This window comes from Cucurbita maxima, unplaced genomic scaffold, assembly GCF_002738345.1.
Source record: "Cucurbita maxima cultivar Rimu unplaced genomic scaffold, Cmax_1.0 Cma_Scf00041, whole genome shotgun sequence".
Lineage (NCBI taxonomy): Eukaryota > Viridiplantae > Streptophyta > Magnoliopsida > Cucurbitales > Cucurbitaceae > Cucurbita > Cucurbita maxima.
In genome coordinates, this window is record NW_019272057.1 from 843,349 (window position 1) to 868,267 (window position 24,919).

The 24,919-nt window shown below is 33.7% G+C and overlaps 3 protein-coding genes and 1 pseudogene across 4 annotated transcripts; 3 read left to right on the forward strand and 1 right to left on the reverse strand.

The window, feature by feature from the left end:
- Positions 1-592: 592 nt before the first annotated feature.
- Positions 593-2,405, forward strand: LOC111469846 (septum-promoting GTP-binding protein 1-like). The gene is made up of 6 exons (XM_023115297.1): positions 593-964; positions 1,041-1,161; positions 1,253-1,349; positions 1,432-1,471; positions 1,574-1,657; positions 1,854-2,405. Exons 1-6 carry the CDS (start codon positions 593-595, stop codon positions 2,016-2,018), a joined length of 879 nt encoding a protein of 292 aa, XP_022971065.1. The 3' UTR covers positions 2,019-2,405.
- Positions 2,406-5,266: 2,861 nt separating this feature from the next.
- LOC111469764 (homeobox-leucine zipper protein HDG2-like) lies at positions 5,267-10,264 on the reverse strand. 2 transcript variants are annotated; one of them, XM_023115183.1, is made up of 12 exons: positions 9,952-10,264; positions 9,608-9,851; positions 8,841-9,070; positions 8,639-8,756; positions 8,370-8,558; positions 7,763-8,206; positions 7,585-7,686; positions 7,313-7,513; positions 6,993-7,167; positions 6,637-6,908; positions 6,072-6,167; positions 5,267-5,968 (listed from the first exon to the last, which is right to left on the reverse strand). In XM_023115183.1, the coding sequence occupies exons 2-12, from the start codon at positions 9,767-9,769 to the stop codon at positions 5,624-5,626; spliced, it is 2,334 nt and encodes a 777-aa protein (XP_022970951.1). In that variant the 5' UTR covers positions 9,770-9,851; positions 9,952-10,264; the 3' UTR covers positions 5,267-5,623. The 2 variants fall into 2 exon arrangements, with proteins under 2 accessions (XP_022970951.1, XP_022970950.1); XM_023115182.1 differs by having other exon boundaries at positions 8,841-9,116; positions 9,952-10,263.
- A 4,252-nt stretch (positions 10,265-14,516) lies between these two features.
- LOC111469885 (vascular-related unknown protein 4-like) lies at positions 14,517-15,580 on the forward strand. The gene is made up of 3 exons (XM_023115349.1): positions 14,517-14,914; positions 14,995-15,051; positions 15,196-15,580. Exons 1-3 carry the CDS (start codon positions 14,603-14,605, stop codon positions 15,319-15,321), a joined length of 495 nt encoding a protein of 164 aa, XP_022971117.1. The 5' UTR covers positions 14,517-14,602; the 3' UTR covers positions 15,322-15,580.
- Positions 15,581-20,984: 5,404 nt separating this feature from the next.
- Positions 20,985-24,880, forward strand: LOC111469640 (annotated as a pseudogene).
- The last annotated feature ends 39 nt before the right edge of the window (positions 24,881-24,919 follow it).

The following is a 24,919-nucleotide window of genomic DNA, read 5'->3' on the forward strand; positions in this document are numbered from 1 at the left end:
TTAGATTCCAAATCGAAATTTTAGAAATTTGACACATTTTAAAGTTCAATGTCGTATTAGATGTTAAAACTTATTAAATACTTTTAAAGTTGTGAGATGTCTTGTAAGGCAAAATTAAATGCTTAAAACTTGTCTTTTGTTTGCACATTCTCGTGAAATTTAGGAACCATTCACAAAATTAAAGAAAAAATATGAAAAACGAAAATGAAAAAAATGTTTTGAATGGGTAAGATTAATACTGAAATTTGAACACAAATAATTAAAAGACATCCACGTTTCAATCATATGATGATTAACGGTCCAAGACAAACTTTTGGTCAGAATCATAAGATTTTGACACGTGGATTGAATCGTGTGATTTTTTGCCACTCGAATTCAATTTCGACATTTGGTTTACTTGCGTTCTACCGGTAAACCGCCCTTCCGTTAAAGTCGTCACATTGATAGCTAAAATGTCGCTGAAACTGATTTTTCAAGAAAATAATAAATAATAATTAAAAAAAAAATTCCCCCAAAAATCAAATAATGACGATATTTGGTCTAAAAATACCCCCTGGTTTGAAGAGCACCAAGATCCCGGCTTACCATTTTCATGGCCTGGAGACCAATCCACACTCTCACTCCAGACCATCCACATTTCCCAACAATGCCTCAACCTTGCCGGAAACAACCACTCAATTTCGGCCTTAAGCGGCAGATGCATCACCCAGCGACTGCTCTGAAGCGCCGCACTCGCCAGTTTTTGGAATCAATTCTAACATGTTACTCGAAGAAGCCTCAGACATGTCGGACGGTACGTGATGATGCTGCTACGGCTTCTATATCACCGCGAGCTGTCGCTGATGGTGGGTTTGAAGCAGAGACTCGAACACCCTTGTGCCATAATCATAGCCAGGACAAAGATTTGGTGCCTCTGAAGATCAGCCTGTTGGGTGATAGCCAAATTGGAAAGACATGTTTTCTGGTAAGTGGAGTTTATGTTTCGGTTTTGGGTTTTGGGTTTTGGTTTCTGGGTTTCACTTTTCATTGCTGATTTGAAGGAAAAATATGTTGGGAATGAAATGGAGGAGGGAAAGAGTGAGCAGAGAGGATTGAACTTGATGGACAAGACACTGATGGTTAGAGGGGCACGAATTTCGTATAGCATTTGGGAAGTGGGAGGTAATTGGCTAAATTTGCAGCTCAAGAATTATAATGTGGACAGTTCTATGATGAGATGCAGAAAGGAAATAATGTGTGTATATGGATGCAGGTGACAAGAAATCTCAGGATCACATTCCAACAGCATGCAAAGACTCTGTAGCAATTCTTTTTATGTTTGATCTAACAAGTCGGCGTACCTTAAAGAGGTGAGACTTGTTTCTGTTGCTTATTCAACTTTGGCTCTGATGAATAAGAAGATTGAAACCAAGATTTTCCTTCGGTTTGCAGCGTTCTAAGGTGGTATAGACAGGCCTGGAAGTGGAATCAGGTATTTTAGGACCCATTTGATCGCACCCTCCAAAGTTTCTAAAAGCAAAAGCTCCTTTCTCCCACTTTACTGAAGGTGGAACTTTCTCTGTTCGTTTTGCAGGCAGCAATTCCAGTACTGATAGGAACAAAGTTTGATGATTTTATCCAACTCCCAATCGATTTGCAATGGGCAATTGCATGCGAGGTAACAGTTGAAATCATGAGTGTTTCTTTAGTCGTACCCTTAGCCAGGAAACTGAATGATGATCCAAGATCCTGCAACTCCATAATTTTGTAACTCAGTTATTAAACTGATAGATTTTTTTTTTTGAGAGTTTCCCACCAAATCTTCCAGATTTGGGTTATGCCAGGGTTGTCTCAAGATTTTCATATTTTGACAGGCAAGAACCTACGCGAAGGCACTGAATGCGACATTGTTCTTCTCCAGTGCAACCTACAATATCAATGTCAATAAGATCTTTAAATTCATCACAGCAAAGCTCTTTGATCTACCTTGGACGCTTGAGCGCAACTTGACTGTTGGAGAGCCTATGATAGATTTCTAGAGTCGTTCTTCCACCCTACGTTGCCAACCTGATTCTCAAGAAACTCATAAAATCATCCTGCACAAGGATTACCATCCACATTGCTTCCACAAAGCTATGTCAGATGTAGCGGAGAAAGGCAGAGGCGTAGAGCCCCGTCTCCGAAGTCAAGATGCATCTGCACTGCACCAAAGTTGTTGAAAAGCAATCAGACAATTTGTAATAACCACACTTGTTTACAGTGTCATAGGAATCAGATCAGGCATGTCATAGCAAATGCAGCTAGAATCCTTTTAGAAAGTTCAGTTCAAAATTCATGCGTATCCGTAATCACGCTCAGCATCTTTTTAGTGAGAAAATTACAGTGCCTGTAAAATTAAAAAGCAGTTAGATGTCCTTCTTGCTTGATGTGATCAAGTAAAGTTTGTCCCTCGTCTTTAGACAAGCAGCTGAGGTAAGAAGTAAAAAAATTTCTTCAATAACAGACCATCCCACGCGGACGCGTCTTAAAATTACTAGACGCGTCTTAAAATCGTGAGGCTGACAGCGATATGTAACGGACCAAAACGGACAATATCGGCTAGTCCTCTAATGCAAAAGTTAATAATTAAGCCCCCTACTCTTATTATACGCAGTAACAATGCAATATCAACATTCATAGCGGAAAAGGTTGAGTCTGAGATATCAAATAATTCCACATGAATCCAGAAATGAAATTCATTTGAGAGCAATACTGAAGTACCTGTTAATGGCAATGTATTTACAACAGTAACTTTCAGGTGTTCAAACAAATATATTCCAACAAAGAAGTTCAATAAAACGAGTTTGCTACAGAATGTTGATTTAACCCCATAAGCAATGACAGGCTTTGAAACAGGAGCAAAGATCCTCCAGAACTGGTTGAGAGTTGACCAAGTTCATTAAATTCATGAATTAAATGATATTAACAGAATGTTGATTAAACTCAATCTGAAAATCTGAATACATTTATGAAACTTACACGGAAACAAATATGCCTGCAAATTTCAAGCACATGCATTGCTTGAAAATCTGTAAAAAGGTCCTGGGACTGTCTTAAATGGTTTGGTAGCAAAGAAATGTAATATAAAGTGTAGTGTAAAGTATAAAAGAGGATTAAATTATATGTTGAAGCAACTAGCAGGAGTGCAGCTTTTGTATCTTTAGCAAAAATGAATCGAGCACATGGGGAACAGTGAAGCATTGTATATCAGAATAGGATCATGACATTGATAACAATAATTTGATCCTAAAACTTTATATACCATATCTTTACACATTCGAAAAACATACACTCCACTTTGGATCCTGTGCGGGGAAGATGGACATATGCCATATGATACTTTTTATGCTTTTCAGAAATGTAATTTAAGAATTTAATGAATATGGTGTAAACAACTTGGGAAGGACTCGTTCCAACAGAAGATCTAAACTAACACTTAGTTTTCATTTATCCAAACAGAGAAACAGAGAGAAAAGAGATGGTGAAGAAAAACAAACCGGCCATTGGAATTCGAAATCCCTGCTATTAAACGAACGCTGAACGTTAAGTGTGTTGTTTGTTCTTGGCTTCTCTCGTTTCAATCTGTAAAGAGAAAATTAGAAATCACAGGTTGTTTGAGAAAGTTCTACAGGAAATCTCTAATTTCAAATTCCAGAAACCACAGAACGAAAGGAAACAAAAGAAGTCAGAATTTTAAGAGAATTTGGAAAATTCATAGTAGAGGATTGAAGGAGAAGTTAAATTACTTGGATAGAAAAAAAACATAATTAGCATTCTGATTCATAGCGTGAACTTTGAAAATGAAATGATGATCGTTCCCCTCCGCCATCCGCCATTGACACTCTTCCATCGGAGTTGGCGGTTGCCGCTGCCTGCATTCTGCTCATTGGATTTAGGGTTGTCAAACAAAAAAATGGCGGGTAAATGTAATCTTTTCCATAAAAGAGATTCAACTGTTAGTGTGACATTTTTATTTTTTGTTTGGAAAATTATTCACTTAAATTATAAAAATATCTATAAATTTTTAAATTCATAGAAATTAATACTTACTTTTATGTAGTTTTACCTAATTAAACATTATATTATCGACCTAATAAAATATTGGGATTTTTTTATTAAAAAAAAAACTCTTATTTTATGAATTTATTTATCTTAAATAATTTTGTACACCCAATAATTACTTACATTAATAACTCCAAAGAAAACTTATTTATAATAATATTTTTTTAAGGGAGAGAAATTAATTTAAAAAATTAAAATGAAAGTATTTATTATATTAAGTTAGAGAACATTAACGAATTTAATTATCCAAACATTTCCCCTTTTCTAAACTTTATATTATACAATTAAAGAAGCCCACCTTGAATGGTCATTTATATAAGGATATTCAATTACATATATAATTTAAAAAAAATTATTTATACTTTCTCGTACTTTAATTATGCTTATATTTAATCCTCATTGTTAACCTTGATTAATTAGATGCAAATTTAATGTTTTTTTTTTTCCAAATTTTTAGAATCATATAACATTGCATTCTCAAAATTGCTCGTCAATGGTTGATCTTGTTTTCTAAACTATTTTTTAAGAACATAGTCAAAGGCTTGAGCATACATTGTCCGTGTCAACCGTGATCAAGTTTTATTTAGCTTACATACTCAATGTAACATCTGAAACCCAACCATATATGGTTCTCTTTAAGCTTGTCCAGCGCTAGCAAAAGTTTTTTAAAACTCGTTTGCTAGGGAAAGGTTTCCACACCCTTCTAAAGAATGTTTTGTTTCCCTCCCAACTAACGTGGGATCTCACAATTCACCCTTTCAGAACTCAGCATCGTCACTAGCACACCGTCTGGTGTCTGGCTCTGATACCAATTATAATAGCCCAAGTTTACCACTTGCATACATATTGTCCTTTTTTTGTTTTCTTTCAGACTTCCCTTCAAAGTTTTAAAAACGTGTCTGCTAAGGGGAAAAGATTTCACACCTTTATATAGGTTGTTTCATTCTTCTCTCCTAACTAATGTGAAATCTCACACTAAGGACGAAAGTAAATATTGCGAGTCTTGAAATAGTACAATTGTGACAATTGATATCGAAGTTTCTTAGCATCAAATGGAGTAATGCAACACGAAAATTAAAGTCTTGGGTGTGCAGTTAAAATCTCTGAGTGTTCATAGACTGAATAAACACTGAGTAACTAATCAGTAGACGACTAAAATTAGAGGATCGGAGCCATGAAAGGGTAGTAGGCTTCAAAAAAACATGGCATCATAAAATCACAGAGGGAAACACAACAATGAATCCATAACAACACTCATCCATCCCACAAAATAACCAAACAAAACAAAAACCTAAGATACAAATGTTGTCATCACAACAAGTCCCTTCCTTCCTAGGAAAAATTAGATGATTTGGTTCTTGTTTCTTGTCGTTTCAGCCTTTACTCCGTTCGAGGAAGTCAATGCCCGAACCCCTAAAACACTCTCTCCATTGTTTTTTTGTTGCAGGGTGCGTTCTTGACTTCTCCCAAATACTTCGTATCAGCCAAAAATTCCCTCATTAACCCCTAAAACCCACAAAAGTTTCCCCCTTTTTCCTGTCTCTTATGCTGTCTCACATGACAAAGAAGCTTTAATCCTCTCCGCCGTACAAGCAATCAGATTGTTCACCGTTGCAACTGACCCAAGTGACAGTTTTGCTGTTGGCACCGAATCCACCAGAATCTGAAATGCCACCGTCAGGAGTGAACCACCGGCGGCAGTCTCTGCCGTGCCGTCTGGAAGAATGGCGAACCCGGAGGGGAGAAGCGCGACATAGTCGGGATCGCCACCGTTGAGGACGACGTTCATTGCAACGATGTCGACCGGAGCGTAGATGACGAATGAAGCTGTTGGGTCTGTGCAGCTTTCTTGCAGGATCAGCATGTTGCTTTGGCTTGAATTTGCACTCTACAAATTATTAATGAAATGTGAAGAAAAGTAGTTTTAAGCACAAAGTAACCATAGATTTTTAAAGATTTTTAAAGGGTTTAGGGCTAGGGAGAAGTGTTACATTTACACGTAGAAGAGAAACGCAGTTGCCCGTGTCGCGACCGTTGGCAATGTGCGCCATTTCTTGAACTACTCCACCATTCGACAGAATATCCCACTGTAAAAACATCAAACAAGAAGTGCCCATTAATCGATAGTACACTATAGAGCCTCCTATAAGGTCTATAGAGCCCTCATACAGTCTACCCTTAATTGAGACTTGACTCCTTTCTTTGGAACCCTCAAACAAAATACACCCTTGTTCGACACTTGAGTCACTTTTTTACTACACCTGTGAGGCTCACCACTTCTGTTTTCAACATTTGAGGATTCTATTTACATGATTAAGTTAAGGGTATGACTATGAAACCATGTTAGAAATCACGACTCTTCACAATGGTATGATATTGTCGACTTTGAGCATAAGCTCTCATGATTTTACTTTTGGTTTTTCCAAAATGTCTCGTACCAATATAAATATATTCCTTACTTACAAACCTATAATCATCCTTTAAATTATCCAATGTGAAACTTCCTCCTAACAATCCTCAACATTTAAGCTGATAAGTTACAGTAAATTTTAATACCTCACTTCGAGAGTTCTCGTCACGGAGAAAATCAAAGATTCTCTTAGGTGGAATGGGAAGCCAGAAGGAAGTTGCAGCACTAAGGACAATACCCGGAGGTCTTCCGGGGTCATCGATACTCTTTCGGGTCATGACTCGAACATCGTCGGCACCGGTACCCGACAAAGTAGTCCATGTGTGAGTCGTGGAGGCGCTCACACCAGCACAGAAGCTTATCACCATTCTCTCAGCCAGCTTCAGCATGCTCTTCCTCCCTTCTTGATTCGTTATCACTAGGTTCAATTTGAATCCACCATTACATATCAAGAACAAACAATCAGGGAATTAATTTAACCATAACCATAACCTATAAATACCTCCAACATCACCGGTGGGTATGTTGGTGGCCATGGCACTGGCAAGCCGTTCACATTGGCGGTCTAAGGTTGTAACCCATCGCTTGGCTCCAAAAGCTTGGCCGGAGCTCACCAGCTGCTTATAAAGACTATGAACTCCTCTATCATCAACCTCAACGTGCTCAACCCATGTAACCTAATATACCAAACCCAACAAATCAAGTCCCTTTCATTCCAATTCATTAAAAAAAAAAAAAAAAAAAAAAAAAAAAAAAAAAAAAAAAAAAAAAAAAAAAAAAAAAAAAAAAAAAAAAAAAAAACTCATCTTTAACAAAATTCACCTTTGAATAACCATTAGGCATTTCTTGGATCAAACAACCGGACGGTCTTCGTCGGCACCTTAATCCAGGAGTAGGGCGAAGATCGTCCAATGAAACATCGACCACCGCCCACGTCCCGTCCACGTGTTGTTTGCAATATCGAACGTAGTAGCTCTCCCGAGTTGGAACTAATGGCGACAGAACTTGAAATTCCGATGTCATCTAAACAAATATTAAGCTTTTGAGTTTAGTAGTAGTTTAACGGGGTAATGATGGATATAAAAAGAACATACCACTTGTAAAGCTCCATTGTAATTTCCAGCTACTCCAGTTGACAACACTTCAAGTGTCATGGCTCTTGACACAATTCCAGAGAATAAAGTTGACCATTGATTCTATCATAAAAATTAAGTAAAAATTAGGTTAAATTTTTTTTAAAAACCCCAAGAAATTCAAAATTAAATTACTTACCACGTCCATGAGAATCTCAACAAGATTAATATGGTTCATGATAACAACAGCTGATTCACGTGAGGCTTCACATTTAAACCCAGATGGCTTAGGCCCAATGCCTCTTGGAAACGTTCTCAAGTACTCATCTTCATTAAGCACATTAGTGGACCCATCTAGACTAGTCATCCATAAGGGCTCGCCTAGTTGAGCCATTCTAGTGAGCTCTTCCATGGCTGCAACTGCTAGCTCGATGATCATCGGCTTGTCCGCCTCGGTTGGAGCACTGATGGATCGGATTAGGTCACCAGCCGAACCGTAGATGTCTCCTCCTAAACCTGATTGTGGTCCGAAGTTGCCCATTCCGAGCTCTAATGGTCGAGATGGAACTGGTGGAGATAGTAGAGGGTAGTTCACCACTGGCTTTCCCACATATTTTGCAGCTATTGCGGATATGCGATCAATCTAGACGGAAAAAAATCGGAGAATTGAAAATGAGGTTTCGGGCAAGAAGCGGAATCTTGAGCTTCTAATAACTTCTAGATACAAATTTGAAAACATAATTTTCCAGATAACAACCTTTGATATAGATTCGAAAGTTACAATCTTTTAAGTTTCTATGTCGTACCTCTTCGCGGAGACGGGCATTTTCGAGTCGAAGATGATGTTCATCGAAGGACATTTCACCAATGGCAGTCGGGCCACCGCAATTAGGGCACGAGGCATTGCTAAGAGCTTCTCTATATCTCATGTTATCAGCTCGAAGCTTCTCATTTTCGGTTCGAAGCTGGGTGTTCTCATGGCGTTCATGTTGATTCTGTAAATGCAGTACAAATATCTTAACAAAACATTTCAAAGAAGAAAAAACAGCCCTAACCCTAAAGTAAGCATTTTTACCTTCATTTGAGTACGTTTGTTTTGGAACCAAAACTTGACTTGCAAAGGCTCCAACCCTAATTCCCTGCTTAATTCCTTCCTTTGTTTGTCATCAGGGTGAGGACACTCCTTGAAGAAACTACCCGAAAAACCCGAAACAAAATTAACCACAAACTCGAACTCAAACATAGTTCAGTAAATAAAACATTCTAGATAGACTTACGCTTCCATTTCTTGAATCTGATGTTGAGTATGACGATGATAACGCTTCTTTTTAGGACGAGGGTCTTGATCATCACCCGAGGCAAGTTCATGATTGTTGTCGCTACCAGATTTAGTAGCGCTATCGAAATCATCGTCTCGGATTCGAGCAAAATCGCTATCGGAAGTGTTTTGAGGCATGTCTAAGGGGAGGAGCTTACCGTCGTCAAAAATACTTGGCTGGAACATCTTCTACAGATCTTTAAGATTCTTCCAAGACAGCTTATGGGTTTTGAATCTAACAATTACACAATGAAAACTTCAAATTCCACACCAAATTAATCAAACCCAACAAATATTTTCCGACCAAAAATGTTTTTTTTTTTTGTCTTCTTTTTTTTAAAATCAAAATCTAAACCAAAACCCCATTAATTTTTCATAAGAACCGTTCTTGGAATTTACTCTCAAACTTTATAGTCCCCATTTTTTCTCTCTCTTATTTTATTGTTTTTATTATTTTCTAACGCGTTTTCCGAATATCGATGAAGATTAGCTTCGAAACGACGTGTTTTAACCTAACATAGAAATCGAGATTATGTTAATAATTTAATAACTTTTGTAACGATTTGAGACCCATTTGCCAAAAGGGTTTTTTTTTTTTTTTTTTTTTTGGCTCACAATTACCAAAAAAACAAAGATTTTCATATAGAAAGTCAAAATAGGAACAAAAAAAAAATAAAAAAAGGGTATAAAAAAATGAAGAATTTTGAGATGAACATGAACACAAACCTGAGGAAGAACAAGTTCATAAGATGAGTAAAATCCAGCAACGTTATTCCCATTGCTTCCAAAGATGGAGGACATGTTTGTGGCCGGTGTAGTAATCCCGGCTGGCATGTTGGAGATTAAACACAGAACAAAGAATCCGACAGAACCATATGAGATGTACATAAACGCCCACAAAGATCTCGGACAATATCCTAAAATGCTTCCTTTTTTTTTCTATGTATATGCCTCCTTCTCTCTCTCCTATCTGCAACCAAAGCACTTGTAAAAGAGGAAAAAGGAACAAAATTTGGATCAAAATTAAGAAATTTATAGGGTATTTGAAGGGTTTTGATCTGGGTTTTTACCAATTTGAAGGCTTTACTTCAGATCTGATCTGGGTTTTTACCTTTTGATGATTATCCTCCAAGTTTTGTGTTGTAGGAGTGATATAACTTGGTGGGTGTGGAAAAAGGAGCTATCTTGAAGTGAAAAAATTAGGGTTCTTGAAGGAAGAAGATGAGTTTCAGAAGAAGAAGAAGCAGAGGAGGAGATGGAGGAAGAAGAGGCAAGAAAGGAGTTATTGCAGAGCGTATTGAGAGGGTGCAATGGCATTTAATGGAGAAGGAAAGAGGTGTAATTGCAGAGAGAGAATTTTGGAGATTAATTTGAAGCCCTTTGAGAGGAGAGGAGGGGAGTGTATATATGATGGTGCGTCGAATGACGGCTACCAAACCCTTTACGTTACTATATACTCAAAATTATGTATATCCAAGCCACGGACATTCAAATCTTTTATCGTTTTGGTCCAAGATACATGTTTAATTATCGACGTTCGGGTCGTTCGGGTCTTTAAGGGTTTGACTAATCCGTGTGGTTTGATAAAACTTAAGTGTATAGTTGGTTTATGAAGATTTTATCGAATTATACCGACTATTTATGATATACGTGGGTTTGGATATGCATACACCAAACATATATTAATTTTGACCATTTGTTGTCTTCTTGAATTATTACAAAAGGTTAAAAAATGACTTTTTATGTCTTTATTTGAAAACTAACCCTCTTCATCAATAAAGATCGTCTTAGACTTTACCTTATTTTTAATTTCATTGATTAAATACTAACCAATTTTACAACCTACAAAGATTAATTATATCAATCATAATCCGTTTGTTTAAGAATATATTCATTTCCAGTGATGTAGTTGTGAAAATTCGAGCTTTCGATCTTTTGAACAGGTTATCATTGCTTTAGTCCTTGAACTATTCTCATGTTTGTTTTAGTACAATGTTGTTAGAAAATATTGTTTGCTTTAGCCCGTTATCGTCGTCAACCTTACCGTTTTAAAACGGTCGGTGTGTTTTTTACTTTTTAAAGTCAAATTAATGGGTAAATGGTGGTAAAAAAGTGAGTTTAAGATGAGAAACGTAAGGTTAATGTTTGAAGTGGGTAATGAATGGGAGATAAATAGAATTAATTAAGGGGTGAAATTAGAAGATAATGGGTGAGGTAAGAAATATTTTGGTGAAATAAATGAAGCCCAACAACATAAAATCTTGAAATAATGATTTGGATGTGGAAAAGAAAGGTGTAATATCGTTGTCAATGGTAGAGAATGGAACAAATTTGGGGAATAAGTTTATTATTGTTTCATATATACTTTCTAATGCATTTATTATTTATTCATAATAAAGTAGCACACACTACAAGTTGGTCACAAATCATATAATTCTAGAATTTGAGATTAACAACTCGAACTTTGTATTGGTACATCTCGAGTTTCATAACTAACTCTAATATCCGTTTAGAGAGTTCAACGAGATTTGAATTTATGGCCTTTTAGACGAGAATATATGTTTGAGTCATATTGGCTATGAAAATTGAGCATGAGTGTAACAATTTAAGCTCACTGATAGTAGATATTGTCTACTTTGGTCCGTTACGTATTACCGTCAGCCTCACGATTGTTAAAACGCGTTTGTTAGGGAGAGGCTTCCACACCCTTCTAAGGAAAGCTTCGTTCTCCTCTCCAACTGATGTGAGATCTCACAATTCACCATTTTGGGATCAGCGTTCTCATTGACACACTGCTCAGTATCTAGCTCTAATACCATTGTAACAATTCAAGCCCACTGCTAGCCGATGTTGTTCACTTTGGCCCATTACGTATAGCAGTCAGTAGAAGAAAAGGTTCGTTCTCTTTTCCAACTGATATGGGATCTGGCAATGACTAACTAAAACTATTTTGATAACTTATTTCTATACAAATGTAAATCATCATATGACCTTAAACTTTATAAATTTCATATCGATTCAATCGCAAACATTCCAAAATGAGTTCGGACAAAAATTTAGGGTTAATTTTTGTTCTTAGGTTTGTAAATATTAAGGTTGCAAGAGGACCAAAATTAATCAAAATGTTTTTTTTTTTTTTGGTTATATATGTCAAAGAAAAAAAATGTGGGGCTAGGAAGGCTTAATGATTTCTGTTTTCTGAGCAACAGGCTCTGCATGGCAAACCCTATTTACTTCCTTCATGCACTCTCCCCCTTCCACTTTTATATATATATATAATAAAAAGAATTAAAAAAATTAAAAATAAGATTAATACGAAGATTTACCAAAAATTCACGAAATTAATTTAAATATTAGAAAGTACACGAGGACTGAAATGAGACACGAAATTAAGTACAAACGTCATTTTTTTAATAACGGTGGAGTGAGTCCCACTGAAAACCAAGTGTCAAAGTCATGCTTGGAAGTTGAAAGCTACCATGGTTGGAGAAACTTCTATTCGATCAGTAATCTTATATATGTTAATGATTGACCTAGCTTTCTCGCTTTTTCTTTTAGATTGGATCGAACGAGATTGAATCAAAATTTAATGTCTACAACCCTAGATCAGGGGACGTGAGATGTCTTGGTCAGCCACAAGTCGACCAACTTCTCGAGCTTTTGGTCTAACTGACCATACTCATTTGAGCCAAGAGTATAGACGATAGGGTTCGAAGCTAGGTTGGGTTTGGGCCTGATTGAGCTAATATTTATAAAATAACGAGTATATCACAACATCGTGATAAATGTGAGACAGGTATGAAAATTAAGTAACCAATTAAATTCTATCATGTCCAATAATTTATAAAAATGACCTTAATTAATTACATTTCAGCAATTAAACACATTTTCCTCGTACTTCAGACTTACACACTTGTATTTATGGATTATTTTCATCGTACATTTTGCTTATTTAATTTAAATTTATTTAACATCCATTAATTCCATTTTTTGCTAAGGAAATATATATATACATATATATGATAACTACTGTGTTGGGTTGGGTCCCACGGGAATGGGTCTCATTCGTATTAGCTGGCATATGGATGAGGGTAAGGGCAAGTTGCTTTCACCCATAACCCAAAATATTTACTCTTTACTTTAACATCCCGCGGTTGAAAACGATCAAACAATGCAGTAAAAACATCCAAATAAGTACCAAAACCGTGTTCTTGGGTTTGATGGTCGAATGATTTTTTTTTAGATATCAAATATTCATAAGTCACAACGCATTATTAGTATTAGTTACAAACATTAAAGGTTTATAATAATCTTATTTAGAATGAAGTTGTAACTTTATTTTCAGATAGATCGAGTTGACCCAACAAAAAAAAAAAAAGTCAACCCACGAACATACCAAAATTTCGATTTTTTATAAACTCAACTTTATAGTTTAGATTGGTTAGTTTGAATTTGTCTGATTATCGAATTATATAACCACAAGTAGTGAAAAAAATTAATTTTTTAAATTACAAATTATTAGTGGATGGAATTTTTAAGTTATTTTCTATTTAGTTAAAATTTAAACAAATATAATAAATTTTCATATTTTCAATTTGTATCAAATATGTCTTTAATTTTAAAATATTTGATAAATCTTGAGTCTTGCAGGTTGTAACAAAGGATCCATTCACTTTGGGCTTCATGTTTTGCCCCACAATCTAATGGGCCCATGTCGAGCCCGAATAATCAAAGCTCGGCCCATCTCAACAGTAATAAGGATCTAGAAATAACATATATTTGCTATAAATACTCTGTCTACAAAAATTAAAAATAATAAAAACTAGATTTTTTTATTCCCAAAATTAAATTACTATGTCAATGAAAATTTTAAATTCCAGATCATAAAAAAGAAAATAATTCTACGATAATTGACATGTATATCTAAATCTTGAATTAAAAAAAAAATTATTCAAAATAAAAATGGTAGGTTAGACATGTCTACAAAATCTAAACCAATTTATAAATTGGTTTATTAATATTTAAATATATATAATTTATATATTTATTGTTGCCCCTTTCCAATCCAATAACTAACGTGACCGCATTTTCTCTCTCAACTCTTACTTACAATTGCGACCAAATGTTATCTCCACATCATTAATGATAATAACTAGCAAATGAAAATAATAATAATAATAATAATAACTAAAAAAAAATATTTCAACCTAGAGACTAAATTTATAAATTTAGGAAAATTAATTTTTTAAAAGCTATATTAATAAAAATATTCCACTAAAAAAAATTTAATAATACACTTATTTTTTTTTATTCATCTATGGACAGAGTCATCTATCTACATCTCATAGATCATTTACTTCTTCAAATTTAATGATATTAGTGATAATTTTTTTTTTTTTTTTATAGAACTTATTAAAATCAGTTTTGAAAGTTGTCGAGTATGTTTGAAATATAGTATTGAATATTTAAAATTTTGAAAGGGTTAAAAAGTCAAATTATAAAGCACAAAGGTCAACTTGTGAAGAAACAGTTTGGGTATGTTTATAACTGGAAGATTATGATATAACTTCCATGGCCCACACTCCCTCCACCTCCACTTTCCCCCTTATAAATTCTCTCCTTTTCTTTTCCTCTAAGACCCCCCACCATTTTTAATTTCACTTTAAACCCCTCTTTACCCTTTTCTTTTCTCCACCTCCCCCTTCATTTTCCACAAAATTCATGGAGAAATCTGTCAATTCATCCATCCAGCAAATCCCTCACCCACTCCCTTCCTTCTCCTCCTCCTCCGCCGCCGAAGAAAGCGCCTGGACTGCCTATTTGGACGATCCCTCCGACGACGCCTACAGCCTCGCCACCTCCTCCTTGCTCTCTGACGCCGCTTCTCACGCCGCTTTCAAACTCTCCGCCCCTCCACCGCCTCTCTCCGACCACCTCAAAATCCCCAAAAAATTGTCTCTCAAGCCTAAAGCTCAGTTTTTTGTTGACACTTCTCTTGAAGATACCGCCAGCTCTCCTGATAATAGCCCCAAGGTGAATAAAAACAACATCTTTTTCTCTTTTTTTCTTTTTAAAAATATATATTTGGCCTTCAAATCATGTCTGTGTTCTAGGTTGCTGATTTTGGGCCGTTCGATGGGAATAATCATAGAAGAAAAAAAAGCTCTCTGGTAACGTTCTTTTAATCTTGAACACGACTCTCTACCTAGTATGATATTGTCTCTGAACATAAACTTTCATGACTTTCAATAGGATTTTCCTCCAATAATTAAAAGGGATTATTTTTCTGATAAAGATTTCTTTTTATGTGATAGGGAAATGGGAGAAAAATGGGAGAGAAATACAGAGATCATGAAATGAAGACTCGTGAATATAACGACTTGAAAAAGAGAGGATTATGCTTGGTCCCCTTGTCCATGTTGGCTAATTACTTGGGTTAACCACGATCTCACTCGTACTCGTATGTAGCCAATTCAAACATAGCTCTACAAGTAGATCATCGACTTCCATTTCAAAGATTCGTGGTTCGATCTTTCACTGAAGGTCAAAAAAAAAAAAAAAAACACCCGTTTGTATATGATAGTGAAAATTATAGTATTTTTGTTGTAATCGACAACTACCCATCTGGATTTTACGAGCACGGCTTTTATAGTCGGCTTATATTCAATATGTAAATTTAATTTCATCTCGAATTACTAATTTAGAATCTCATAGTAACATTTTAAATTATCAAGGATAAAAAAAATTAATTTGTTTGGGGAAAAAGATAATTAATATAATTATTTAGGCAAATGGGGTAATTATAAAATTTAGGCTCAATTATGGCCCTATGATGATGGTTGGTCCAAAATTCGAATTAGCGTGAAAGTAAGGTACCAAATTTTAATTAATTTAATTTTTCCAACTAAACGTGGGTCCCATTTCCACGACCAATCAGAGCGTTGAAACTCAGTGTTATGCACGATTCAAATAAAACGCCGTCTCGAATTACCTACCAAATCCCTTTTTATTTATTTATTTATTTTTAAAATATTATGAAATTAATTCCGTAATTATAAATAAATAAATAAAATTTTAATATAGACTACTTTTAAGATTGAAATAAAACAAAATAATATTTAAATGAGAGAGAATATTTATGCAATCCAAGGTAATAATTGCTCGTTTTTTTCTTTAAAATTACTCAATTTATTTTTTAATTAATAAATTGTCGCTGGTTTTATGGAGCGTCAAATACCAAATCGAAATAATAATTCTTTAATAGATTGATTTATGTATTTTCTAATTTTCATTTATACTCAATCTCCTGCAGGCCTAAATATTATTATTATTATTATTTTGTCTATTATCTCTAATTATGATCATTTTAAATAATTATTTTGGCTCATTTTATTTATAGATTCCATCCAGTAATTAATGTCTTTGTTTAACTATTTATTTATTTATTTATTTTAATAACAAAATAAATAAGAATTGATTGGAAATACGCAGGCCAAGTAATTAAATGTGGCGTGCTTGTGCATGCATATTTCTTTAATTTAATTAAAAGAAATTAAAAGAAATACGTAACGATATCGAGATAGATTACCTTGAAAACATTTAAATATGTAAGTTTGAACCTATTCGAGTACGAGTTAGTAGACAATCAAACTTTTTCGGAGAAAATTAGATTTTAGCCTCGTTGGCCTCTCATGCTCGTTACAATACGGGTTTCAACAAGGCAGATTTAGTCATTAGTAAAGCGGAAGTCAACATAAATACTATTGTGAAAGTTAAAACTTCGAGCTAGAGGATGAAATTATCACCTACGATCCACTTTAAAAAATCATTTAAATATCGTAACTTAGAACCTAATAGTCGGAACTCTTTTATTCATAGTTCAAGGACTAGTTGGTAGACTTTTTAGTTCTCCTTTTGGTCCATTAATATCCCTTAAATTCATATTTATATTTGATTGGTTAAGTCATTAATTTTGAAAAATTATTCAGGTTGTTGCCTACTTCTTTTAATTTATAATATTTATTCTTTCCTTACATTTTTTAAAATATTTCTCTCAAACATGATTCAAGGCTCGAGCATAAGTTGATGTTGTCTATAAAGTCCGAATTTTTTACATCTGACTGTTCACTAGGTTAGAACAAGTGTCGCACAATTGACGTTTCGTTGTTGCAAGAGTGCGATTGTGACACTATGACGATTATAAAAAATATATATATATATATATATATATATATATATATATATATATATATATATATATATATATATATATATATATAACAAAATTATAATGATTTATATAATTTCAAATCAAGATGTGACACTTGGGGCAAAGATTCATGGTTGTTAATTCATTATTAAAAAAAAAAAAAAAAAAACTTTTATACATTTTTCAATTACAAAATATGCAAAAATGTTAAAATAGGTTAAATCCAATTTTTTAAATATTAATTTAAATTTAAAAGGTAAGAATCAAACATGTTTCAAATAATACACACACAAACGTGTCGGTGAAAATTTTAACATAAATAAGTTATGTCGGCAAATCTCATTGATATTAAACCAAAAATAAAACAACATTTCAAAACTCTACTTTTTTTTCAACTCTTAAACCAACCCGTTTTGAGTTTGAAAATAAATCAAGAGAATTTTGATTGATTTAACGGGAGACGATGAATTTGATTGAAAAAAATAATGTGATCTAAAGCGGATTAAGTTAAAAGGTAGCTAGTTTTTAGGTTTATAAACATTGATCCTGGTTCACTAATGTCACATCAAAGTGTCACAAATGGTTAATATGGTTGCCACTTTTAAGACCATTATTATATATCAGTTAATCACCAACTTAATTAGATAAGCCCTTTTGTTATCCAAGTTTGGTGATCCATCCCTTACTTAGACTTTCAATCATGATGTGATTTACATTATTTTAATCTCTCGATAAGATTAGTTGAAAATCAAGACTTTATTATATAAGAAGGAAGTATGTTGTAATAGCTTAAATCCACTATTAATAGATACTGTTCGGTTTGATCTGTTACGTATCGTCGTCAGTCTCTAAATATACGTAATTGAGAAATGATTTTTCTAATTTGGATTTAACAATTTTTATATTTTTATAACAAAATCATATAATTTTGAGTATTTTTTTTTGTTTGTTATATTCCAGGATAAATAGCTACCAGTCACGTTGTCATAATCTTATTAAATAATTTTTTTACGATAAAAAAAACATTAGGGTCCACCATTCTACAAATGTGCAAAATAATGTTAGGCTTTGGCATATAATTGTGTTTAAATAAGTGAATTAAACCAAATAATGTGTGTGAATAGATACTTAGTGGGGTATTATTTGATTAATTATCATAGTTTTTGGATTAGAGAGTTGTGGGAGCCAATCATTAATTAAAGGCTGTCCCTTAATGGTAAGATTATTCATAGTCATGCCTTAATTAATACTCCAATTTCTTTTAATCATCTCCGTTTCTTTCAAAATATGAACTATTTAATTAAGTAAATTTTAAAATTTTAAAAATCAATTAAAATTATTGGTATAAATAATGAGTCCAACTTAATTTTTAATCTCAAATATGAAAAAAAAAAGTGTTATATATATATATATATATATATATATATATATATATATATATTGGATATCGAAACATTTCATTTTATTTTTAATTGTTTGACGATAAATTATAGTAAAAATAGGATTTGTGTAAAATAAATATTTCTAAGTCTATTACACATGAGCTATTAATTTATTTAATATAAATATATGTCGTCACTAAACTATTATTATATTGCATACGTAATCCAACTTAATCTTTATATTTCTTCTATCGTTTGTTCCACAAACGGATAGAAACAACGGATTTGGACATTTGAGAAAATCTAAGAAAGGACTTATAAGGTTTTTTTTTTTTTTTCAAAATTTATAAGAACCAAAATAATTGAAACCAACCAACCTCAATTAAATTTTTTATTAACATGCCTAAAAAATATATCTCGTAATTTATGGAGTTAAACTGGTAGATTTAATAATAATTTTTAAAATATACATATATGTTTAGCAAGAATTTAATATTTTAGTGAAAAAATAAATTAAAATAGATGTCGGTTGAGCACCTCATTGGGGAAGGAAATTTTGAGCTGCCATGGGAATCTTTCTTTTTTGGCATTTTGGTCGGTATGTCTGTTAATTGACTTTAAAAAAGATTAAAAAATAAAATAATAAAAAAAAAGAAACCCGTGAGCATATGCCAAGAATTAAGAGGCTAATCATCATTAAACTGCATGGTTAATTTTATTTAAATTTAAAACCCACTATATCCCATGAATTCGGCCTTCCTTTTCTCCCAATATTTATTTAATATTCTTTCTTTTTTTTTAAAAAAAATAATATAATGTTTACTAAACCATGTGCTCCTAATTTTAATTATAATGTTCGTAGATTTTTTTTTTTTCTTTTTGTATAAACAATTCCTTCGATTCTATTCTTTCCAATTATCCTAATATTTGTTTGTGGTTGTTGAGAGGAATTTTAAAATATTTAACTTTTATTTTAATAAATATATTTAAGTTTATTTATTTAAAAGATATTTTTAAAATATGATGGGTGTTTCAAAAATTTCAATAATATATTTAAATTTAAAAAAATCACAAAAACATCCATTAGAAATTAATATTCTGAATTTTTTAAAATTTTATGAGTATTTTTAAAATGTGGGTACGAGTGTTTTTTAATTTTTTAAATTTCTAATATTATTAGAGTTAATTTTAGGAAAAAGAACATCTAACTCATTATGTTATATATAATAACGAGAGAATTAAATTTATAATTCGGGAATAAAGTTCATTCCAACCCCTACCATTAACTAAATTTTCCTACAATAATAGAACATAAATATTTTAAAGATATAGAATAAAAAAATAGAATTCTCAAAATAAATAAATAAATAAAAAGGCATGAAATGTGACGTCACATATTAAAAAATTATAGTCGTCATTTATAGGTTTTGAAAGAGTTTTGAAGCACTAATTCAAAATAATAATAACAATATTTTGGAAAGTCTGATAAATTAATTTAATTATCTAAAGTTTTTTTTTTTTCTACTTCTTAAAATAATAATTTATTCTTTCCATAATTCTTTTTTTTTTTTTTTTTTTTAAGTTTGATCTCAAAAATCTCTTAATTTCTTATTAGTTCGATGGTCAATTTTTTATAAGGTTAAAACTTGTAATTTATTATCTCATATTTATTAAATAAAAAATATTTTATCAATTTAAATATATTCAACTAATTAATTATTTAAAAAAAATCGAGTTGAAAAGAAAAATAAACTTAAAAAATTGTTTCATATTTTCCGGCCCGTTTCCATATCCATGTAAAGGCCCAAAAGCCATTTTACATTCTGAATTGGGCTGCTGAGTTTAGGCCCAAATATGTTTTATACCAAATTAAGACCGTGCCGTACGATTAAGGAAAGTAATAATAAAAAAAGATTTGTTAAAGAAATTTGGATAGAATTAATATTTTAAATAGATTAATTTTTCTATTTTGAAATATGGCATTACTTATTCTTGCATAAAAGAAAATGTAATTTTTGCTTTCATTTCATTCTTACTTCATTCTTACTTTTGGGATATTATTATAATTTTTAATTTGATGATGTAAAATTATACTCGAAATATATTGATTTTACGAGAACTATTTGAGGGACTCAAGCCAAGGCTTAGCATGTGGCCTAAGTCCTATTTGACTAAGTGAGATGACTTGATCGTGTAAGGTCGAAGGCAATTAGGCCTAATATGATCTAAACCCTAGTTGTGACTTGGTTCTATTCGTCTAGGTTGGTTAGGCAGGACCAAACTAGTTCCATTCAGCTTGTACATTGTACTTATGCGTCGGAGCATATGCGGAAAGCATTTCATGGACATTAGGTTTCTATTATTTGACACCGATTATCTACTCTTATCATGATAATAGGTACGTCCACTAGATATATATATAAAAGTCCCGAATCAAAAGGGTACGAATAACAAACCTAAAAGGTATAAATTGCAGCTTGAACGACAAACCATTGTTCTCGCAAAGGTATAAATGGATTGTAACGTGATCGCTTTCCTCTGTGCTCTGTTCCATCTTCTATCTGTGTGGGGGCTGTCCCTTGCTTGTCATCTCTGGGTTTGATTCTTTCATACGGCCTGGTATGGTCAAAATAGTTGAAATCAACGTTCAAACATAATAAATTTCTTCCCCAATTTCCCTCCCTTTTCAATCTTTGATTGGTTCAACCATCATTTTCTTCCATTTTGTGATTGTATTGTATACTATTATTGACTGTATTGTATACTATTATCTCCCCTCCCTGTTTCCCTCTTTTTTTTCTTTGCGAGGCTGGGATTATGATTGTCATGAACAACTCGATTACGGTAATTTGTTCTTTCATTTGTGTGTTTCCTGTCATTTTTAGGGATTGAATCGAGTGGATTTTGAATCTTTGGGCTCTGTGTTCCATTAGGGCTTTTGGGATTTTGTTCGAGTTTGTGATTTTGGTTGTCTCATATCATAGTTTATTTTCCAGAATTGCAGCTTTTGAGAGGATTTCCACTTTTTCTTTTACCTCGAGAGATTCTAAATTGATTGGTTCAAATTTGTTGTTGCCCTTTCAAGTTCCACTGTGATCTTTTAACAGGACATCATATTCATCCTCAATTTATATTATCATTTTCAATTTTAAAGAAATAGTTTCAATCTAGATCTTGTTATTAGTTCTTCTAAATTTAGTTGAAGTTGCTCGACTATTCAGCTAATCAAAGATCTTTTCTGACATGTTGTCGTGTTCTTTATCTAAGGAACCATTCCTCCGTGATGCCAAATGTCAAGCTTCAGAAGAAACTGATCTTGAGAATGGAACGCAAGTTCTGGGAAGCAATTCTGACTTTGAAATGGAGGCATTCAATAAGCAGGTGTACTCATTTAGAAATTTCATTTTATTTCCCCCTTAGTACAGTTCTGGGATTTTGTTTTGTTCTTTTATAGTCATCCTTCTAGTTTTCACTTCTTTTGCCTACTTTGAATTCAGATTCAAGCGATTGAGATACAAGTAGATAAGCTTTCTGGACGTCTTGTTTACTTAAATGTACGTATAGTGTAACAGCCTAAGTCCACCCCTAATAGATCTCACATCGGTTGGAGAGGGGAACGAAACATTCCTTATAAGGGTGTGACAACCTCTCCCTAATAGACTATTTTAAAACTGTGAGGCTGATGGTGATACGTAACGGGCCAAAGTGGACAATATACACTAGTAGTGAGCTTGGGCTGTTGCATACGGTCACCTTATTTCATAAATCTCTGGATTAGTATGAACCAAATGCTGCCAAATGACTGCAGAATTTGCTAAGGGATGCTAATGAGGAATCAAAATCTGTTACAAAAACATCGGAGATAATAGGTAATTGTTTCTTCTAATCTTAAGTTGAGTATTAGGTCAGAGAGTCGGTGAGTTGTGTTGAGGATTATTGGGAGGAAGTCACACGTTGACTAACTAAGGGAATGATCACGGATTTATAAGTAAAAAATACATTTCCATTGGTATAAGGCCTTTTGGGAAACCAAAAGCAAAGCCACGAGAGCTTATGCTCAAAGTGGACAATGTCATATACCATCGTGGAGGTTCGTGATTCCTAACCAATTGAAATTTCAAAATCATCAGAGATAATAGATACTTTTGAAGTTCTTGACTATGAGTTTGGATCCACATTCCACAATTTTTGTTCTTTTAGCATATATTTCAATTTTAGTACCAAATTACATGACCTGCTGGCACTAAGGGTTTTTTTTTTTTTTTTTTTTTTTTTTTTTTTTTTTTTTTTTTTTTTTTTTTTTTTTTTGTTGATTAACGATATTGATGAATTTTTCCTGTCTCCAGATCTTACCCCTTAGGCAGATGCCTGGACGTCAGAAGGGCTCTGCCTCAGACAGAGCAAGAATGAACATGACAAAGTTCGTTGGCAGTAAATGTTTAAGTCTTGAATGTTTTGGAATGATAACGTTTCTTATTGTAGAGTTTGTTTCTTTGAATGGCAGTGTCTTGACAAAAAAGCTCAAGGAACTGATGATTGAATTTATTGAATTTGAGTCACTTGGTGTAACAGCCCAAGCTCACCGCTAGTAGATATTGTCCACTTCGGTCCGATATGTATCGTCGTAAAGTCTTACGGTTTTAAAACGCGTCTATTAGAGAGAGGTTTTCACACCCTTATAAGGAATGTTTCGTTCCCCTCTCCAACCTTGTAAGAATGTGGAAATATGATACTATTACAAATGATATTAGAGCCAGACATTGAGCAGTGTGCTAGCGAGGACGCTGGCCCCCAAAGGGATGGGTTGCGAGATCCCACTTCGATTGGGGAGGGGAACAAAACATTTCTTTTAAGGGTGTGGAAATCTCTCCCTAGTAGACGTGTTTTAAAACCGTGAGACTGATGACGATACGTAACGGGCCAAAGTGGACAATATCTGCTTGCGGTGGACTTAGAGCTTTTACCCTTAAAATGTCTCTTTGTAATGATCCATATGATATTGATTTCTTTCTCCTCTAATCCTCAAATCATGCTTCAGGCCCTTCATGAAATAGTTCAGGACGAGTATCGTGAAGTCGTGGAAAGACGATTGATTACAGGTTCAAAATTGCTGGTTATTGATTGTGTGCTAAATACTTCCCCTCCATTGATGGCTTAGGCTAACTTTTTTTCTGTTTTGAACTTTGTCATGATGTAACTTAATTAAGCAGTCACGGATAGCAGTCCAGATGAGTTGGTAAGCTAAACTTTCAAGTCTAAGCTTGAATTTTAGGAACAAACCGAGATTTTGTTGTTGCTGACCAGGATTTTAATGATCATATTAGGTGATTGATCACCTTATCGAAACTGGAATCAGTGAGCAAACGTTCCCGAATGCATTTGAACAAATGTGACAAGGGAAGGTACGCACGATCGAACTTTACAAAAAATGCCTGCATTCTTTCAGCTTGTTTGACACTACAGCTACTTGATTGATTAACTATGAACATTCCTAATTTTCTGCTCTGTACACCGACGAAGGTCGTAAGTACCATGGAAGAAATTCAAGAGCGACTCGATGCAGTGAAGGAGCTTGAGAAAAGGCTCTCGGAATTGCATCAGGTATATATTTCTCCGGAAGGATAATGCAGGATTCTTCTCAGTAGTCTGATGAGTTTCTCCATTCTTGGTCAGATTTACCTGAAAACAGCAGCTTTAGTGGAGGGTCAAGCTAAACCTTTGGATAACATAGAAAATCAGGTTGGTTCTGTTCTTCCCTTCCATGCTTCCAACTCCTGATATGGATAATTCTTCTCCTTGTCTCGGTATTGAGTTCATGGGATCGATTGGATCTCATCTAGGTTAAGAACGTAGTTGACAATGTCCATCGAGCACACTTCGCTTTAAAATGCAGAGAATTACAGAAAATACATCGAAAATGGATGAGCATTGCCCTTGTTCTTCCATTTAGAAATGCTTACTGTTACAGTTTGCTTGCTAGCCACCCCCAACCCAATCTTGATTGTTTGCTACCTCAATTTGATCAGAACTAGAACCTCTATTTGGTCAACATGACTTCGTTTACATTAGTTTTCCGTGCACAAGTTCACAAAATTCTAATTGTTTTGAAATCTAAACTCCTTGTGGACACAAGACCGCTCTCAGTCGAGGATCAAAGTAATCCAGGCGGTAAAGAACTTAGAGAAGGAATCAAGAAAAGGCGTGATGTTCATCATCATAACAGTGCTGGTAGTAATTATCTTAAACCTCCTCTCAGCTGATCAGCCATGAAAAGAGTAACCGATGAAGATGACTCCAGAAAGTGAACTCGGTTTCAATCCTAGAAGAACATCATTTATTTCTATATTAACTTTTTTATATATATAATGTGACATCCCACATTGACCGAAGAGGAAAACAAAACATTTTCTATAAGAGTGTGAAAATCTCTTTCTAGCAAATGCGTTT

What these genes read in the sequence shown, in the direction of transcription:
- LOC111469846 (XM_023115297.1), top strand. Translation starts at nt 593, where the DNA reads ATGGCCTGGAGACCAATCCACACTCTCACTCCAGACCATCCACATTTC. An exon ending in AGTCGGCGTACCTTAAAGAG is followed by an intron (nt 1,350 to 1,431) that starts GTGAGACTTGTT and finishes TTCGGTTTGCAG; the next exon opens with CGTTCTAAGGTGGTATAGAC. An exon ending in AATGGGCAATTGCATGCGAG is followed by an intron (nt 1,658 to 1,853) that starts GTAACAGTTGAA and finishes ATATTTTGACAG; the next exon opens with GCAAGAACCTACGCGAAGGC.
- LOC111469764 (XM_023115183.1), bottom strand. Translation starts at nt 9,769, where the DNA reads ATGTACATCTCATATGGTTCTGTCGGATTCTTTGTTCTGTGTTTAATC. An exon ending in ACAAACGTACTCAAATGAAG is followed by an intron (nt 8,559 to 8,638) that starts GTAAAAATGCTT and finishes CTGCATTTACAG; the next exon opens with AATCAACATGAACGCCATGA. An exon ending in ACAATGGAGCTTTACAAGTG is followed by an intron (nt 7,514 to 7,584) that starts GTATGTTCTTTT and finishes ATATTTGTTTAG; the next exon opens with ATGACATCGGAATTTCAAGT.
- LOC111469885 (XM_023115349.1), top strand. Translation starts at nt 14,603, where the DNA reads ATGGAGAAATCTGTCAATTCATCCATCCAGCAAATCCCTCACCCACTC. An exon ending in CTCCTGATAATAGCCCCAAG is followed by an intron (nt 14,915 to 14,994) that starts GTGAATAAAAAC and finishes TCTGTGTTCTAG; the next exon opens with GTTGCTGATTTTGGGCCGTT. An exon ending in GAAGAAAAAAAAGCTCTCTG is followed by an intron (nt 15,052 to 15,195) that starts GTAACGTTCTTT and finishes TTTATGTGATAG; the next exon opens with GGAAATGGGAGAAAAATGGG.